The sequence below is a fragment of the Euprymna scolopes genome, chromosome 4 (genome assembly GCF_053919585.1).
Source record: "Euprymna scolopes isolate OS-2025 chromosome 4, ASM5391958v1, whole genome shotgun sequence".
Lineage (NCBI taxonomy): Eukaryota > Metazoa > Mollusca > Cephalopoda > Sepiida > Sepiolidae > Euprymna > Euprymna scolopes.
This window is the reverse complement of record NC_136485.1, coordinates 90,406,670-90,426,779: the sequence shown is the minus strand read 5'-3', so window position 1 is coordinate 90,426,779 and position 20,110 is coordinate 90,406,670. Positions and strand designations below refer to the sequence as shown.

The following is a 20,110-nucleotide window of genomic DNA, read 5'->3' as shown; positions in this document are numbered from 1 at the left end:
TATCTTGCTTTAAACATGATTATTAATTTATCTTGATTTAAACATGATTATTAATTTATCTTGTTTTAAATGTCATTATTAAATTATATTGCTTTAAACATGATTATTAAATTATCTTGCTTTAAACATCATTATTAAATTATCTTGCTTTAAGCATCATTATTAAATTATCTTGCTTTAAACATCATTATTAAATTATCTTGCTTTAAACATCATTATTAAATTATCTTGCTTTAAACACCATTATTAATTAATCTTGCTTTAAACACCATTATTAAATTATCTTGCTTTAAACACCATTATTAATTAATCTTGCTTTAAACACCATTATTAATTTATTTTGCTTTAAACATCATTATTAATTTCTCTTGCTTTAAACATCATTATTAATTTCTCTTGCTTTAAACATCATTATTAATTTCTCTTGCTTTAAAAATCATTATTAATTTATCTTGCTTTAAAAATCATTATTAATTTATCTTGTTTTAAAAATCATTATTAATTTATCTTGCTTTAAAAATCATTATTAATTTATATTGCTTTAAACATCATTATTAATTTATCTTGCTTTAAAAATCATTATTAATTTATCTTGTTTTAAAAATCATTATTAATTTATCTTGCTTTAAACATCGTTATTAATTTATTTGCTTTAAAAATCATTAATTTATTTGCTTTAAACATTATTATTTATTTATTTGCTTTAAACATATCAGAAACGGTAAGCCTGACAGTATCTAAAATCTCGCAAGCTCCAACATGCAAGCTACCATATCGCGGTGTATATATTAAACAAGTTGATAAATTCAAGTATCTGGGCTACTGGTTGACATCTATTGGAAGGTACACTACTAAAATACAAAAGCGCATAGTCGCAACGAAAGTCCCTTTCAAGAGACTGTAATCAATCATGACCAACAGAAACAGTAAAAATTCAGACACTAAATCCAAAATACTTCGGATGTATGTGTGGTCTGTTCTTTTATACGGTTGTGAGTGTTGAACAATCAACAACAGCACGAGGAAGAGACTAGAGGCAACTGAAATTTGATTTCTGGGGAGAATTTAGAATTTAGATCAGAAAAGAAAACAAATCAAGCGGTACTAGTCTGAGCAACATCAAAAGTGATGAGAATTTTGGTCAATTCTATAGTTAAAATTCCATAAACACTATGTTAATAAACTCATATTTGCTGCATGTTACTGGTTTTTCTGTCCAAAAGGTATTTTCTTTACACTATCTAGAAAAATACCAGCTATATATTTGTTGATTCAATATATTGCTCATTCTGTGGATTTTCACGGGTTCTACTAGTTAATATTACTACGAATAATAATAATAATAATAATAATAATAATAATAATAATAACTAGCGGGGCATGTGGAAATTCTACAGCGGCATCTTTCATATGTAATATATTGCTGCTGGGTATTCTGCATGAAGGAAGACACCATCATATTATTCTAGCCCTTTTGTTTAAACTGTATGTCCCCCCTTACTAAAAGATTACATTTGATATATTGCCTGGACAGATTATTTCATTACAAACACACCAATCAATTAACTCACATTTCATCATTTTTCATAATTCTTGGGTATGTTACTAATATCGACAATCATTCTTCATAATTTTAAATAATATTATCGCCCAGCCTTTACTAAAATAATAACTTTGATACATTGTCTGGGCTGATTATTTCATTACAAATGCACAAATTATTTAACTCACATTTCATCATTTCTTCATAATTTTTGGATATGTTCCTTATTTCAACAGTCATTAGTCATGGTTTTGACCCATATTATTGCCCTTGCGTACTAAAATGATAAATTTGGTATATTTCCTGGGCTGCCTATTTCATTACAAACACATCAATACATTAACTCATTATCTTTCATAATTCTTGGATATGATACTAATTTCAACAGGCATTTATCAAAGTTCAACCCCACATTATACCCCCCTTACTAAAATAATAACTTTGATATGTTGTCTGGGTTCATTATTTCATTACAAACACGCCAATCAATTAACTTCCATTTTATAATTTTTCATAATTCTTGGATATAGACAATCATTTTTATATTTTTAACCCACATTATCGCTACCCTCGTTACTAAAATAATAACTTTTATATATTATCGGGGCTTATTATTCCATTACGAACACACCAATCCATTAACTCACGTTTCATTATTTTTCATAATTCTTGGATATGGTTCTTATTTTGGCAGCCATTTTTCAAAATTTAAACCCACATTATCGCCCCCACCCACTAAAATAAGTTTGATATATTGCCAGGGCTGATTATTTCATTACAAAGGAACCAATAAATTAACTCACATTTCATCATTTTTCATAATTCTTGGATATGTTACTAATTTGGACAATCATTTTTCATAATTTAAACCCACATTATCGACCCCCACTTATTTAAATAATAACTTTGATATATTATCTGGCATGATTTTTACATCACAAACTTACCAATCAACTAACTTGCATTTCATTATTTTTCATAATTCTTTGATATGTTACTAATTTCGACAGTCATTTTTCATAATTTTGACCCACATTAATGCCTTCCCCTTACTATAATAATAACTTTGATATATTGTCTGGGTTGAATATTTCATTATAAACACACCAATCAATTAACTTGCATTTAATCATTTTTCATAATTCTTGGATATGTTACTAATTATGACGATCATTTTCCATAATTTTAACTTTATTAATCGCCCCCATTATTAAAATAATAACTTCGATATATTGTCTTGGCTGATTATTTCATTAAAAACACATCAATCAATTCCGGGTATACTCATAGTATATATGTTCCACCTATCTTATCGAATCCCGGGTAATGCTGCGTATTCTCTTAGTATATGTATATATCTTCTACTTATCTCATTCGTCCCAGACCACGCTGGGTATGTTGCTACTATATGTTTTCCACTTATATCATTTAATCCTGGGCGACGCTGGGTATTCTTCTAGTATATATTTGCACTTCTCATCCAATCCCGGGACTGACTTCATGTCCGCCACCCCCACTGTTAAAATATACATGAAATAAAATAATGTTTAAATCGTAAACTGTTTCAGTCATTTCCGGGACTGACGTCTTATCCCCCATCCAACTGTTAAAAATATACTTTAAATAAAGTACTGTCTAAAATGTAAATGGTTGCAGTCATTTCCGGGACTGACTTCCACTACCCCACCCCACTATTAAAAATATACATGAATAAAGTAATGTTTAAATCGTTAACGGTTTCAGCCATCTGCGGGACTGACTTCACTACCCCACTGTTAAAAGTATACTTGAAATAAAGTAATGTTTCAATCATAAACTGTTTCAGCAGTTTTTCGATATTAATGCATAAAAACATTAATATGATTAGAGATTAGGCCACAATTACTTCAACATGAATTTCTGAGTGTAGTATCAGTCTCAGCATTCCAGTGACTTTAATCCCTCCGCCTCCTTAAGGGGGTTTTTTGCAATTACTGCCATGAGGATATTAAGGGCGAAAATAGGATTACTTGATATATTTACGTTTACCTGATTTTTGGAATCAGCGGTAGCTCAATGTGATTTTTGGAATATGCCATCTTATGCCAATGTAGTTTTTCATAAATATATTATATACATCTTTTTTACATAGGCATCACCACTTATCAAGGCCAAGAGGCCACTCAAGGATAAGGGTTAAAGAGTGTACAGTTGACAATTGGGCAATATAGTACTCGTTAGTAATGGAAATTCGGTAAATTTGTAAACTTATATGGAATAGTTCATCAAAATAAAATTACGTTAGTGTAGTCAGCTGGAAAGCAGGAAAACGGAAGACAATTCCATATTGTAGTCAGCTGGAAAGCAGGAAAACGGAAGACAATTCCATAGGCGTACAGTTCTAAGAAAGAAGCTTTGTTCATGGAATCTACGTTTAGGTTTAGGCACAGATAAAGAGTGGGGGAAATTATTGATAGTGTTTTCTGCTAGAGGGTTTTTTCTTGTGAAAGTTTGGCGAGGGGGGCAATAGATTGGAGCTCAGTGGGGCACGCACTTGCTATGAAAAGAACGATAAAGCAGAGACAAACTCGCAACATCTCTTTTGTGAGAAAGAGGTTGCAGAGAAGAGAAAAGGCATCTCCTTCGAGGCTACGAAGTCTATTTTGAACTCTATCAAGGCAGGATAAGTCCTTTCTAGCAGCTCCTGTCCAGATGTGGCAACAGTATTCCATCCTTGGGCGTACCTGGCTCTTATATAGATAGAGAATTGCATCAGCAGCGAGATATCTATTGCATCGATAGAAGGATCCCACCATTTTTCCAGCGGCCTTGACAACAGATTTAATGTATGTGTTCCATTTCAGATCAGGAGTAAAGTTCAAGCCCAGAAGCTTGTCAAAACATGAGCCCTTCCCCAAGACGAGAGCCATTCATTTCAATTGATGCCAGATGTGGATCAGAATGTTGATGATGTAAAGAGAGAAGCTTGGTTTTAGATGCATTAAAAGAAACAACCCACCTCTTTCCCCATTGTACCACTTGCTCAAGATCAGAGAGAGAGAATCAAAGAGAACTTGGTCGTTTACGGTCTTAGATGTGCTACCATAGGTAGTAGTGTCATCAGCATAAATATCTACGAAGGATGTAAGGATGTGATTTAGGAGATCATTAATGTAGATCAGGAAGAGAGTTGGGCCCAGGATTGACCCCTGATGCACTCCAGCATTAATACTGTGAGCTTCTGATTTCTGCCCATAAACCACTACTCTTATGAACCTATTAGAGATAATGATATCACCGGATGTAAACACGCCAGACTATCATTCCCCCCTACTCGAAAAGAAGGAGATTATACCTGGGATCTGATTAAACACTCACTAAATCCATTAACTCACATTTAGTATAATATATATTAATACGATAGCGTGTGTGTCCTTATATTTCAACCAATGAAATTTACCGGAAAGCGTGACACACAAAAGGACACACACGCTATCGTATTAATATATAGATAATAAATGCGCATACATAAATCAATTGGAAAAAAATTAACGAATTAATTAAGAAAATTATTATGCAAATGAAGCATCTACATTAATTGAATGTAAGGTGCTCTAGTAGGATTCTTTACAGAACAAAGAAAGACTACAATTTCATTTCATTTTCGTGTGTATGAACAGTTTCGCATTTTATAAAACTACAGTCCTGTTAAATGGTTACTGTGTGTTTTTGAAGCCGGAAAAATAAAATAAAATCTATAAAACAATCATTACATTCTAGGAGTTTTCACACAGGCTATGATCAAAGAATTTTCTTTGAGAACAACCTAGGGTTTTAATAACAAGTCTCCACATATTTCCAGTACTCACCATTTCTTTCAATAACCTTTACAAATTCCAAGGTGCCAGTCTTCTTTGCATTCAGCCAGTGTATGTTTGGTTGGTGCTTTCTCTCCTCGGTCTTTTAATTTTCTCATCTTCCTTACCCTGCCTCGATTATATGGTGAGGCGTCAGTTTATGCCTATACTACAATTTCTTTTTTTTTTGGGGGGGGGGGTAACTTACAATTATATATTTTTTTCATTTTCATGATTCCATATAAGGTTTCCTTGTGTTTTACATCTATATCAGTGTCTATATGTCTGGCTCATGTGTATTAGTCACTACATTCAAGGGTTTTCATTAATATATTTTAGTCGTTTTCATTATGTTATCCGTTGTATCTTCTCAGCCATTCCTCTGATTCCAATCTCTCCCATTTTTTTAGTTGTCCGAGATGGTACCTTGTGTCAACTATTTGTGGTGTTATCTTGACTTGTTCTACCTCTCGTATCTCTTTAAGCTGTCTAACCAGTATAATGTATTTGTTCCGCTTTTCTGTCTCTCGATGTTCATTCTGTGGTCTGCCGGACCGGAAAAATCTATGATCTGACAGAAAGTGTTCTGTCAGATCATAGATTAACTATTATGCCATCCAGCCTTCTTTCTTCGATGGGTTTATCTGTTTGTATATCATATCGTAAAGGATTTTGTGACGTTCATTTTTTTCGGTTTGTGCTTGTACCATTTGTCAGTGTGTTCAAGATGCAGTGGTCAGTATGATTCTCTCACTTGATAATGTCTATTCTCATATTATATGGTCCACAGAGCCTCCATATACATTACATGGTTCATTCTTTAATATATATTAGTAAACTTGTATTGGGTTTGGTATTTTCTTAGTATATTATTAAGGAGTATCATAGCTACAGTGAACAGTAATGGTGACTTCCTTGGAATCTTCCTTGGAAAATAGCCCTTTGTATTTTTATCCATCACCTTCAGTTCCAGTTTCCATGTTCTCGTTGCTTTTTCAATTAAATTCATAATCTTGTCTCGTATATTCTCTAGCATTCTATTATCCATGATTGAGGAATCCTTTCTTGCATTCGATCCATGCCATGGCTATATTATTTTACCTTTACCCTCTTTTAGACTCTCTTGATCTATGTATAGTAGATCATGTGTTCCTCTCTTTCCTTTTCGGTATCCTTTCTTCTCATCCGGAAGTAGTCCACGTTATTAAGTGAGTGGTAAATTTTTTCCTTTAGTTGTGCTGTTAAGATTTTCCACGTAGTTGATAAGCAAGTTATATACCTGTAGCTGCTGATTGCGGTTCCCTTTCTGTGTCTTTTTTGTACCAGTGTGGTTCTACATTTGATTATCGATTGTGGAACGTTTTAGTCGTTGATACATCTTTCCAGGTTTGGAATTAAAATAGACTTCGTGGTCTGGTGGGAGATGTCCTTTTCTCTTCGCTGCAACCTCTATCTCATAGAAGAGATGTTGCGAGTTTGTCTCTGCTTTATCGTTATTTTCATGGAAAGTGTTCGACTGAGCTTCAATCTATGGTCCCCCCTCGCCAAACTTTCACAAGAAACACTAGACTAGCTGAAAACACTATCAATAATTTTCCCCACTCTTTATCTGTGCCTAAACCTAAACATAGATTCCATGATCCAAGCTTCTTTCTTAGAACTGCACGCCTGTGGAATTGTCTTCCGTTTTCCTGCTTTACAGCTGTCTATAATATGGTTGTCTTCAAGTCCAACGTGAACAAGTTTCTGATGAGCCGTTCCACTTAAGTTAACAAATTTACCGAACTTCCATTATTATTGATTACTATATTATCCTTTTGACTACTCTACACTCTTTAACCCTTATCCTTGAGTGGCCGATCGGCCTTGATAAGTGGTGACGCCTATGTAAAAAAAAAGAAAAAAAGCCTCTCAAGTACTGCTATATTTTTAACCAATATGCGTGTATTCCGTCGTGGTCTGGTGCTTTTCAATTTTCCATTTTTCTTATGGTTGTTTTGAGGGTTTCTTTTTTGATCACATTTTTTGTTTCTTCTTCGAATTTCTGTAACTCTTCTTCCATGTCTTTCGGCATTTCTCTTGCGTCTTTTCTACTCTTTTTATATCTTGCCCCAGTGGAGTTTTCTTTCTGTCGGGTTCGGTTGTTCAGTTTTTCTCCCTCTATTTGCATTTCGATAAAATTAATTTCCATTGTTTTCAAAGATTCTGTTTTTCTTGCACTGTTTCGATTTATATCGTTATGATCTTAGTCTTCTTTCTCTTGCAGTTATGTTTTTTTGCTTAAGTTCATCGTGTTTCTTGTTTAACCTCTCCCTACGACTCGCATTTCCATTGTTTCATCATTTTCTGTTTGCTTATATTATGTTTATTGCTTTGGCTCCTTATTTAAATTTGTTGATCTGGGTTTCCAGCTTTAATTCTCAACCAGGTTTTGTCAGTCTATTTTCTTTCTCCGGCTTAATTTTTGAGAAATGACCCCACATGGCACAGAGCTCCGGTTAGTGCAGAAATAATTCAAAAACTTGAAACAAGATTTACCTTGGTCATCCTGGATGAATTAATTTTCATCTTGAAAAATTAAGTCGGACAATTTTGCTTGTTAACGAGCCTGGTAGTAATACCTTCTAGGTTGATTTTGCTCAAGATTCAAACTTGCCGTAAACATGTCACAACATGAAATATATTTCCATAATTGATCAATACATGTTTTTATGTTTAACATTCACCAATTACAAGTTTTTTTGTAAATTCAAACAGTTGTCAGGACAGATAAAGGCGTTTAATTATGTCTGATAAAGGAAGATGAATTTAAAACAAAAGATGCTGACTACGGAAAAAAGGCCCTTAAAATTACGTCTAAAATAAGAGGACAAAAACGGGTGTGTTTAGTTTGAAAACTAATTTAAAGCCGTTGAAAAAGTTTTGTCTCAAATTCGTGTTATTTCTGACGCATTTCACCTTTAAATTTCATACTTATTGTTTTGTGCACTGGTATGGATAAAATTATTTATAATGAATTCCAATTAAAATAATATATATACCATTCGGTACGGACTCGACCATGGAAGGTCAGATAATAAATAAACGTGGATTTATAAGATCAAAAAATCCAATCTTGATAGCCTTTCGGGGACCGTGGCTCAGTTGATAGAGACGTTGATCTTTACGGTTCCAGATGAGCATTGTCTGAAGATAGCGGTTTCAATCATACCCACAGCCGGCCAGATGCTTACTTGAAAAAACGTGGTGAGACAACAAAAACTACGGACGGCCGTGATTGTTGAGAATGCAGTTAGAAGATTCAAAATTCCTATCCGTCGCGGTTACCATCTTACGAAAGCCAGGTGAATAGTTGACCGAAACGTCGTGAAACAACAACTAATGAAGACGAAAATAATAGTCCGCAATAAATAAATTAAAATTATTTATGTCCGTAATAGTATTTTGGGATGTATGGTAAGAGCAAAATCGCTTAGAGAAAAATTTACTCGATGCAACATAACTTAGAGAGAATTTTCACTCGATGCAACATCGCTTGGAGAAAATTTTCATTCGATGCAACATCGCTTAGAGAAAATTCTAACTCGATGCAACACCGCTAAGAAAAAAATTTTGATTCGATGCAACATCGCTTAGAGAAAATTTTTACTCGAGGCAACATCGTTTAGAGAAAATATTTACTCGATATAAAATCGCTTAGAAGATAATTTTTACTCGATGCAACATCGCTTAGAAAAAAATTTCCATTCGATGCAACATCGCTGAGAGAAAATTTTTACTCGGTGCAATATCGCTTTGAGGAAATTTGTACTCGATGCAACATCGCTTAGAGAAAATTGTTACTTGATGCAATATCGATTAGAGAAAATTTTCACTCGATGCAACATCGCTTAGAGAAAATTTTCATTCGATGCAACATCGCTTGGAAAAATTTTCACTCGATGCAACATCGTTTACAGAACATTTTTACTCGATGCAACATCGCTTAGTGAAAATTTTCACTCGATGCAACATCGCTTAGAGAACATTTTTACTCGATGAAACATCGCTTAGAGAAAAAATTTTTACTCGATGCAACATCGCTTAGAGAAAATTTTTACTTGATGCAACATCGCTTAGAGAACATTTTTACACGATGCAATATCGCTTAGAGAAAATCTTTACTCGATGCAACATCGCTTAGAAAAAATTTGTACTCGATGCAACATCGCTTAGAGAAAATATTCACTCGATACCACATCGCTAAGAGAAAATTTCTACTCGATGCCATATCGCCTTGAGACAATTTTCACTCGATGCAACATCGCTTAGAGAAAATTTTGACTCGATGCAACATCGCTTAGAGAAAATTTTCACTCGCTGCAACATCGCCTAGAGAACATTTTTACTCGATGCGACATCGCTTAGAAAAAGTTTTCACTCGATTCAACATCGCTTAGAGAACATTTTTACTCGATACAACATCGCTTAGAGAAAATTCTTACTCGATACAAAATCGCTTAGAGAAAATGTTTACTCGATACAACATCGCTTAGAGAAAATTTTCACTCGATGCAACATCGCTTAGAGAAAATTTTGACTCGAGGCAACATCGCTTTGAGAAAAGTGTGGCCATACTGAGCGGATTTTATTTAGGCTTCAAATAGTATGTTATTTTGTCCTGGCAGCCCCCGTTGTATTGAGACACTTGAAAACTGGATGTTTATGTCTATTATTTAGTGTGCTGGAATATGTATTATATTGATTAGATTGGTACAAGTGAATAAAAAGGAAATTCAAGTTAAGTAGAAAAACGTATAAAAAATCAAGTAACTTGAACTGAGGTCTTTTCCACTTGATTCGAACTACACTGCATATAATCATTTCATTACATGTTACATATTCGCTGCCTCACATGATGCAAGTGAATACATTGCAATTAGAATGTGCACGTTATCAATTTGGGTTTATATTGAAGTTGATTCTGATTAGAGAAGCTTCTAATGACAGAGATAACATGCAGGCTTTCCTCAGAACTGTCCTACCTGAAAATCACACTTTAATTTATATATTGACTGATCCTCATCAATTCGACCGATTATTTTAAGACAATTGATTATGCTGGACAGTAGTAGTAGTAGTAGTAGTAGTAGTAGTAGTAGTAGTAGTAGTAGTATAAAATAAATACAAATTAAAAATAAATGATTTTTAAGAGGCATAAGGTTAAATGGTTAAACAGCCCATTGATATGAATAGGAGGTGCATAATACTCTGACTATAAAACACTTTTTTCTGAACTCAGAACTATGATTCATGTACTTAAAATTAAAAATATGATTATAGAAAAATATTTTAAAGTTCTCAACGTTTCAAGTATTGTAATTGCCCATCTTGTTTGAGTCAACTCGGGAATTAATGTCGAACTCGGGATTATGCATTCCATGTAATCCACGAGGGTAGTTTGTTTTTCGTTCTGTCAGCAATGAACAAATAGAAATCTGAAGTAATTCGTAATTGTATTTTATCATTGCTTGTACCGAGAATTGAACCTTCAACCTCAAAAATATTGTCACTTAGAATTGATAAATACTTAACACTTCTATCCATTATGCAACACTTTGACGAAACACGGGCAAACTACTTTTGTAAAGTAAATAAAGTAAATTTGGTTCAAAATTCCATACAGATTCCTGAGTTCAACAAGATTCGCCTAAAAAAAACTTGATAACAACGTGATAATAATATTCAAGATGAGAACGATAGTCCGAATAATCAAAATTATTTATTTTAAAGTGTTTTATGATTTAGTTTCATTTGTAAACGCTTTCTTATTGCCAGTTTTTAAATAATCATCTTCGTTTCTGATTGTTTCAATTTGAAAAGTTCAAGAGAAAATGCATCGTTACATTTAATTGTGCTGTTTAAAAAATAGTCTCTCTGGTGTAAGACATTTTTTTCACACTGGTCAGTATAGCGGCTTGTTTTTTGTTAGAAGGCACAAACGTTACACTTAACTTTAAGTCGAACTCATCGATAATCTCTCTTAAAATACCAAAACGTCATAGGATAATTAATTCTGCTGATCCTTTTGTTCGGATCCTTTTTTCATCAGCTATCATGAAATGAATCCAGCTACGAACAGAAACTAAATCAGTTCGAATCTCGATTCCTTTTATACCCCATTTTAATGCAAGGTTTCACACCCTTTGGCGTAGCTTCCATCTTAGCGACATTACTGTGATTACAATCATATTTCTTTCTAGTTAAGGAAGCAGTGTGGTTAAACATGCTGCTTTTTTGACTATCGCTCCATCAAACACACACGGCAGTAATCATGCTGCTTGCATCACACCATACACTGCATTTTCTAATTTGGTTAATCTCTCTCAAACCGTGTTTTTACAGTACCTCTTCTACATATTCTCGTAACACGCTGATTTCTCGCTACCATATATTCCCAATCTATTCTGCTATCTTTTTAATAGTTGCATGTGATTCTAAACCATCCATATATAAAGTAGCGTCCGACCAGTTTTCTACAGGCAGAAAACAGTTCACGCCAGCTCATTTCGTCAAGTTTTTTTATAAGGTAATCACCACTTATCAAGGCCCGGAAGCCACTCGGGGATAAGGGATAGTATCGTAGTAATCGTTAGTATCGGAGATTTGATGAAGTGTCTTACTTAAGGGGGCGGTTCATCAGAAATTTGTTTATGTTGGACTTGAAGACATCCAGGTTGTAGGCAGGTGGGAAACAGGCAAACGGAAGAGAGTTCCACAGGGGGGCACTTCTAAGAAAGAAGCTTTGCTCATGGAATCTACGTTTTGGTTTTGGCACAGATATAGTGTGTGAAACTTTTTTGACAGTGGTTTCAGCTAGACGGGTGTTTATCGTGAAAGATTGATGATGGAGGACCAAGGATTGGAGATCACACGAGCACTTGCCATGGAAGTAACGATAAAACAAAGATAGGCTCGTAACGTCTCTCCTGTGGGAGAGAGGGTGCAGTGAAGAGAAAAGGGCATCCCCACTAAACCACGAAGTCTATTTTGTACTCTGTCAAGGCAGGATAGGCTGTTTTTACCAGCTCCTGCCCAGATATGGCAACAGTATTCCATCCTTGGACGTACTTGGCTTTTATATAGATAGAGAATTGCATCAGTAGCGAGATATCTTCTGGAGCGTTAGAAGGATCCTACCATTTTCCAACGACCTTGACAACTGACTTGATGTACGTGTTCCATTTCAGGTCAGGAGTAAAGGTCAAGCCCAGAAGCTTATCAAAACATGGGACTTCCCTTAGACGAGAGCCATCCATTTCAATTGATGCCAGATGAGGATCAGAGCATTGATGATTTAAAGATAGGAGTTTGGTTTTAGATGCATTAAAAGTAACCAGCCACCTCTTCCCACTGTACCACGCGCCCAAGATCAGAGGAGAGAGAATCAGAGAGAACTTTGTCATTTACGGCCTTTGATGTGTTACCATAGATGGTCGTGTCATCAGCATAGATGTCAACGAAGGATTTAAGTATGTGTTTTGGGAGATCATTTATGTAGATCAAGAAGAGAGTTGGGCCCAGGATGGACCCCTGAGGGACTCTAGCATTAATACTGTGGGCCTCTGATTTCTGCCCATCAACCACTACTCTTATGAGCCTATCAGAGAGAAATGATTTAATGATTGAGAAAATATTTCCAGTTATACCGTAGCTGGAAATCTTGTGAAGTAGGCCTTTGTGCCATACCTTATTGAAAGCCTTTGATATGTCAAGAGCAATTGCCCTGGAAAGGAAGCCTTTGTTGAGAGATTCCCAAATCCTATGAGATATAACCGTTAGCACACCTGCTGTAGATCTAGCAGAATGGAAACCATATTGCGTGTTACTAAGAAGGTTGAGGTGGTTGACTACTTCTTTATTTAATATGGATTCCAGCAACTTACTCATGACACACAGGAGACTTATTGGTCTGTACTGAGAGGGAGACGACTTATCACCTGAATTCTTAAATACAGGGCATACTGATGAGGTTTTCCAGGCTGTTGGGAAGCATTTCTCCTTAAGTCAAAGCTTAAACAGTTTTGTAAGTATGGGGGCAAGTTCTGCTTGAAGCTTTTTCAGCACTATAATTGGAATGCCGTCAGGGCCAGTTGCTTTACTGGAATCAAGGGTCTTGATTAGCTTGGCGACCTCATGAACAGATATTTGTATGTTGCATAGCGTGTTGTCTGTTATAGGAGGAAATACAGGGAGTTGGTGGCCTTCGTCGCATGGGGTAGAATTAGCTGCAAAGTTCTTGGCAAATAGTTTGGCCTTGTCTGATGCTGACGAGATGACGTCAGGTTCATTCATGATGGTTGGGATAGAACGTATGCTTCTGTTCAGGATTCTGTTTGCTATTTGTCAAAACTGGTGGGAAACAAGCCACTGCTCAGCTACTTTGGATTTAAAGAACTAAGCATATAGCTCTCTTGCATGTTTTATTACTCTTTTACAGTGGTTGTTGGCAGTCCTAAAACAGCTTTAGTGTCACTGCATCTATTACGTTGGTAGCTATGGAAAAAGTGATATCTGTGCGCGATGGCAGCAGCACATTCTGGCTGTTAGGTTTTTGTTGGAATTTTTTAGATGGTATGAATTGGTCTATGCCTACAATTAACCATTCGATCAGGTCTGATACTATAGAGGACCCATCCTTTTTAAACATGGAATGCAAAGGTAGATCAGATATTAATGTACGGAAGCTATCCCAGTCAGCCGTCGAGTATCGATATATAGTACGGTGGAGAGGTACGTCTGAAGATTTATTACATTTCGTTTTTATCTTAACTGATACAACCGAGTGGTCGGAAGATCCAAGAGGAGACAGAATGGAACATAAACATAGCTCAAGAGAAGTTGTGAGAAAAAGGTCTAGAAGGCTAGCGTACTGGCCGGAATATCGGGCATACGGGTGGGTTTGTGAACAATCTGGGCGAGGTCTTAAGCAATGGCGAAATCATGACAGAACCTCCCCTCATCATCTGTCTTGTTCGAGAGCCATTCCACATTGTGGACATTGAAGTCACCACAAATGTAGATGTTAGCCGAAGGATGAGCAGACAGGGTGTGGTCAATTTTCTCAGATATGCTCTTAAAGATAGAAACTCCGCTGTTGTGCGTGCGATAGAGGGAAAATATAAATGCAGTGGTGTAAGCAAGTGCAACCCGGAAGCACATATAAGGTAAATTAGGGTCTTCATAGGATATATCCCTACTGCACATGTATTTCTGACATGTCTTTCCCTCTCGTAAATATCACTTTTCCTGTATTGCCCGTATTGAGCCGGAAGCGCAATGCTGATCCTCCCTTCAACGACTCTGTTGGGTTTGTCTTTATAACAAACTTATCAAGGTGACATACAAGTTCCACTGCTGGCACTGATGTTTCATTAACCAGAATTTTGTCTATATCGGTGTTCTTCCTGATGAAGTCCTCTTTATTAAGCACAGTTTTCAAAGTTTTGCTCGATTTGGGGGACAACATTTAGCCCAAACTTCAATCTAGTCAGATAATTGGTCTTTCCTTCATACAGAACCAACTGAAGCTTCCGGAGATGTCTTGCAACATGAATATATAAATATTCGCATTTCAAATTAACAATCTTTGTTGCCATTGCTATTTGCCTCCACTTCCTTATAGTTTCTTCACATACATCAATCGCCTCTCCACCAGAGTGACACGCGATATATTTATTTAGTTTTCGATAATTGAGAACTGGTTTGATTTGGTTTTTCATGGGTTGTATCACCGCCATTATCGGAAGCAATCCTTTTTGACATTTTAATCCTAAGCCACCGTTTAACTTTATTATCGAAATTGACTTTTTCATCAGTTAGCTTTGTATTAATATTGGGATTCTGACGTCCACTTCCACTCAACAGTCCACTTCATTCCATCGAATTTTGCACTGAAGGCCTTGTTCACCACTTCACATAGAATTATTTTCTTTATTCCTTCGGTTTAGGAGTACGCTTGTAGCACAATCTCCTCCTCTAATCTCCACGTTATCATTTTTATTGATAATATCCTCACAGTTGACGGATGATATTTATTCCTAAAATTATATCAACACCGTCCATCATTTTTTCAATACACTTATATCGGTACTCAACAGTCGTCCACATATTTCCAATGTTACAGTGCTAATTCCTCTGCATGAAACTTTTTAGTCATCTGCTGCTCTTATAGTACTTGTTCAACTACAATAATTTATAAGAATCGATATAATAAGGTAGTGCAGTCAGTGTCGATGTAGTTACTCACTCTTGTCTTTTAATCCATGTTGCGCTATTATTGACGTAAAATGGTAACCGCTGGCGCATCCATTACCCCATTTTCGTTTCTAGCACGTTCCTTCAAATCCTGCTAATTCTGTCCATCTTTGTACATTGGTTGCATATATATATATATATATATATATATATATATATATATATATATATATATATATATCTACTGCCTCACCAGTCCACCGAATTTTTCCCAGTTTTGAGTATGTAAAGAAAATTCCTTTAGTAAACGCTGCCTTTAGTTTAATCTCTATCTTCTCTGTATCCCCGTTGATCCTCCTCCATTAACTGGAGATACAGAGGCTAATGCGCCCACTTCCAAAACCAAGGATATAAAATTTGCAAGATATTAAGTCGCCTTCTCCGCTGAACGTCTTCAGCATATTGTTGTCACTTCAGAATCCTCTTTATATTACATCGCTACACAAAACAGTAATTCGCTGAGTTAGTTAGTTAGTTAGTTAGTTTGTTAGTTAGTTAGTTAGTTAGTTTGTTAGTTTGTTTGTTAGTTAATTTGTAAGTTAGTTAGTTTATTAGTTAGTTAGTTTGTTAGTTAGTTTGTTAGTTTGTTAGTTAGTTTGTTAGTTAGTTTGTTAGTTAGTTAGTTTGTTAGTTAGTTAGTTAGTTAGTTAGTTAGTTAGTTTGTTAGTTAGTTAGTTAGTTAGTTATGATAGCTGGAATAACTGACTTGTTGGTTGGCTGCAGCGTCCTGCCGGAAATTTAGTCTGTGCAACCAACCACATTCAGAATCCTCCCAATATTACTTCTGCACACAAAACAGTAAATTTCTGAAATAGTTTGAGGTTAAATGATCAAGTGTTAACTATGCTGCACTTCCAATTAACAATTTGCGGAGTTAAATACGGCTCACTGCTAGCAAGATTTGCTAATCCAATATCCAATTCAAAATCAACCCAGTCTCGAAAAAATCAGGCTGTTTTATATTTAAATCAGAAGCATCTCAGATGACAAAATCCAGCATATAAAGAGAAGCAGTAACCATTTTTCTTTTATTGATTCTTGTTGTTCGCGCCGCATACTACCAGTTTTTGAGAGAACAGGTTTGTACCAAATTTTTAAGCAGAAGTTTCAGCTTGACATCACCTGCAACATCCAAATATCCAAAAGAAGAATTTACCTATACTTGCTGGCCAGAAGTCTAGGTGCAGCATTATCTTTCTAACAAAGGTTTCATCAATAACCATTTGTTGGTATCGTCTTTACTGCACTCTCGAGACCTTAAAAGGTTTTGTAAAGAAAGCGATTTTGGTCTTGAAACTGTGGGGATCTATGAATTAAAATAATATAACTCCCAGCCGGATGTTGACTCGTCGGCTTTTACATACAAAGTATATAAATGCGTCTCTGTACATCAGCTCAACGCACCCAGAAAAGAAAAATAGTCCAAAATTAATCTGGCTAATGGGAAGCGTGCGCGCCTAAAATACGGGATAGACAGCCAGCTTGTTGTGTGAGCTGGTGGGGAGATATAAATAGTCGAGGTTTTCTGAACTAAAGGAGAGAAGAACGAAAAGGGACCAAGAGAAAACAAAAGACAGTTACAGTGTCAAGCGAGGAAAAAGTCCGTTTTTAAACTTAAAGCCGACAACACACACTGAAAACCGAAGAAAATATATCCCTCTCACAAAAGGAATAAGTACTCTTTAACATTCGTGTTTCAATTCTTTCCTTTCTCTTTCCTTTTAAGCATAAAACCGAAGCTTTCAAGACTCAAATTAAACCAAAATTTTATTTTGCGTAAAAGCTGCCCCAAACGTTAAATGTCCCTCGTCAATGTTGCTTTTGTATTGAGTTGCTATTGATTGCATGTTCTAACACATAACCAAACCCATAGAAGACTATCAGAGTTTTCGATCTGACTTCAATGGGACTGTTAAAGATGAATTTCTTTTAATTAAATGACTTGTATCCTCAGAAAAAAAAATGCGGATCGCAGTTTACTCAAAGTTTCCTCTTCCGGCTCTTGTTTTTCCGCTTCTTTGCTCTTAAGAAAGTCTCGATTATGCGCGTTGTAAAATATTTCCTTTCGATGGAAAATACTAATCACGTAAAGCAATGGTTTTACAAATTTAACTCGAAGTCTACTTGGTATAATAGTTAAAATATTATAAATCCTGTGTATCGCTTTATTGCAGGTCAATATTTTTTAATTTTAAATTTGCTATGAAACGCAGAGTAGTGAAATTTGGTACGCTGGAAGAGCATAAAAAGGTGCTTTGTTTCTCTTATTTTTGTGAAATTTTAACAAATGTTTTGAAAATTATCCTAATTTTTCTATTTTCTGGTAATTTTAAGTGTGTTTCACTTTATTGCAGGTCTCCCAAAAGCCTAGAAAAGTGTCGATTGCCAGCTAGTCAAAAGGAATGTGTGGTTGCAAGCCTTGCAGAAGATTTATCTCTTGTAGATCTAGCCAAGGGGCTTGGAAGAGATCGAAGAACATTGTCTTTATTCGTTGAAAATCCAAACATCAAACCAAGGATGGACAAAACTCATGTAAGAAAAGTTCGCTGTCAACTTATTAAGCAGTCGGGCAGCAACAGTGTTGTTATATTTGACAAGACTGGAATACTTTCCAGAAAGACACGCTGCAATGTCTTAAACGAAATTGCAAGAAACATTAAGCCCATAGCAGAACTTGTTTTAAACAAAGCTCATAAGGAAGAACGTTTTGCTTGGGTTCAGAAATACATGAAAACCAGCTTTGAAAATGTTCTTTTCACCGATGGGGCCAGAGCAACTCTTGATGAACCAGATGGGTGGGCCAAAGTTTGGATCCTCTTGGATCCCCCCCCATTAATTCCGTCGTCAACAGGAAGGTGGAAGTGTCATGTTTGGGACTGAAATAATCTGCGATGAACTAATTGGACCATTTCGAGTGCCAGAAGGTGTGAAACTGACAAGCCAGTCTTTTTTGTTGTTGTTGTTGTAAATGAGCATTTGTCACCATGACTTGACCTTCCATTGGCTCGTTACCATAAATTAATTTTAAGCATGACAATGCGCCATCCCATCAGCCAAGGGTACGACATCCTACCTCAAGTCATTAGGCATTAGTGGATAAAATTTGATGGCATGACCACCTTGTTCTCCAGATATAAACCCAACTGAGCAAGGAAAAAAATAAAACGATAACAACAATCGCTCCTGATGAAAATCGGATGCACCGATAGAAAGCGCTTGAGTAGAATATGGCTGAACAACAACTTTTGGGTGCCATTTTATACAACATGACAATTGAAATAAAGAAGACCGCTCGACAAATAAAAAAGATATCCAGAAAAATTCGGAAAAAGAATAACTCTATCGTGTACAATAAGACGTACTTGAATAATGATTTGCTGCCAAAATATACATATATATATATATATATATATATATATATATACAGAGAGAGAGAGAGAGAGAGAGAGAGAGAGAGAAAGAGAGAGAGAAACGGTAAGAAAGTGGGCGAGAGATACTCTTATAAAATACGTTGTTCTTCTATTATTTCCTCCTGCGTATTTTTCATTCTAAAAAATGGCGCATGAAAATGTCTAAATAATTTGCATAATAACTTTAAGTAAATTTTAAACCTACGTTCTACTTAGTGTCTTCCCCTTTATCTGTCCTAGAAAATGCTTATTTTAGTCACATGAAACTCGGTCATTGCGAAATAAAGGTCAATGTATTCATAAGAATTAATGGGGCCTTTTGGCGACACAGTTGGTTTTTGGACTTGCACACCATCTTTTTTTTTTTTCTTAAATCGCCGAACTACAACATGCATTAATTTAAAAACGAATTATTACAGACGCGTTCTTTTCAGACAGATTATTTACTTTTCAATAGAATATCCATTTATCTGGCTCGCTTCTGATCGGTTTTCAATTCCTCTTTTTTTATCAAACCGATTAAGTACCCCATCCTGTTTCGGAAAGTTTTTGTTTTTCTCGTAAATAGCATATGATCTTTATTTTTCTGCTTCGGTCACCTCAGCTTGGCATCTCAGCTTGAATACGGGTTGAGAGATGCCAAGTTCTTACATCTGACCTATGACCAGATTAGCATTCGGAATCTCTGCTCATGGTAAATGACCAGCTTGAACCCAGATCGGTGGGAAAAGACAAAAGTGTGGTTTATCAAGAAAAATTAAACTCTTCTTATTTTAGACAACTACAGAAAACGGAGTGATTAGTAACTGAAACGTATCACACTTTCATTCCAGGCATCAATAGTTCGTTTTTAATTTTCTTATCATTTTGCTTTGGTTGAGGATGGGGCATCCTATCCACTATCTCATATTCTCACCGATCAGTCTTTTTTTTTACTAAAATCTAACCTATATGTGCAATTGTTTATATCTTTTTTGCAATTCATCAGGTATATTTGCCACACAGACTTTAAAATTACTTTTTCA

The 20,110-nt window shown here is 35.5% G+C and overlaps 1 protein-coding gene across 1 annotated transcript in view; it reads left to right on the top strand.

Moving 5' to 3' along the window:
- Positions 1-19,785, top strand: part of LOC145272967 (uncharacterized) — a 39,454-nt gene extending 19,669 nt beyond the window's left edge. The window contains exon 2 of the mRNA XM_080127056.1: positions 18,030-19,785. Within this exon, the coding sequence (XP_079983182.1) occupies positions 18,030-18,555 (526 nt within the window). The 3' untranslated portion in view covers positions 18,556-19,785. The remainder of the gene's footprint in view (positions 1-18,029) is intronic.
- Positions 19,786-20,110: the final 325 nt, after the last annotated feature.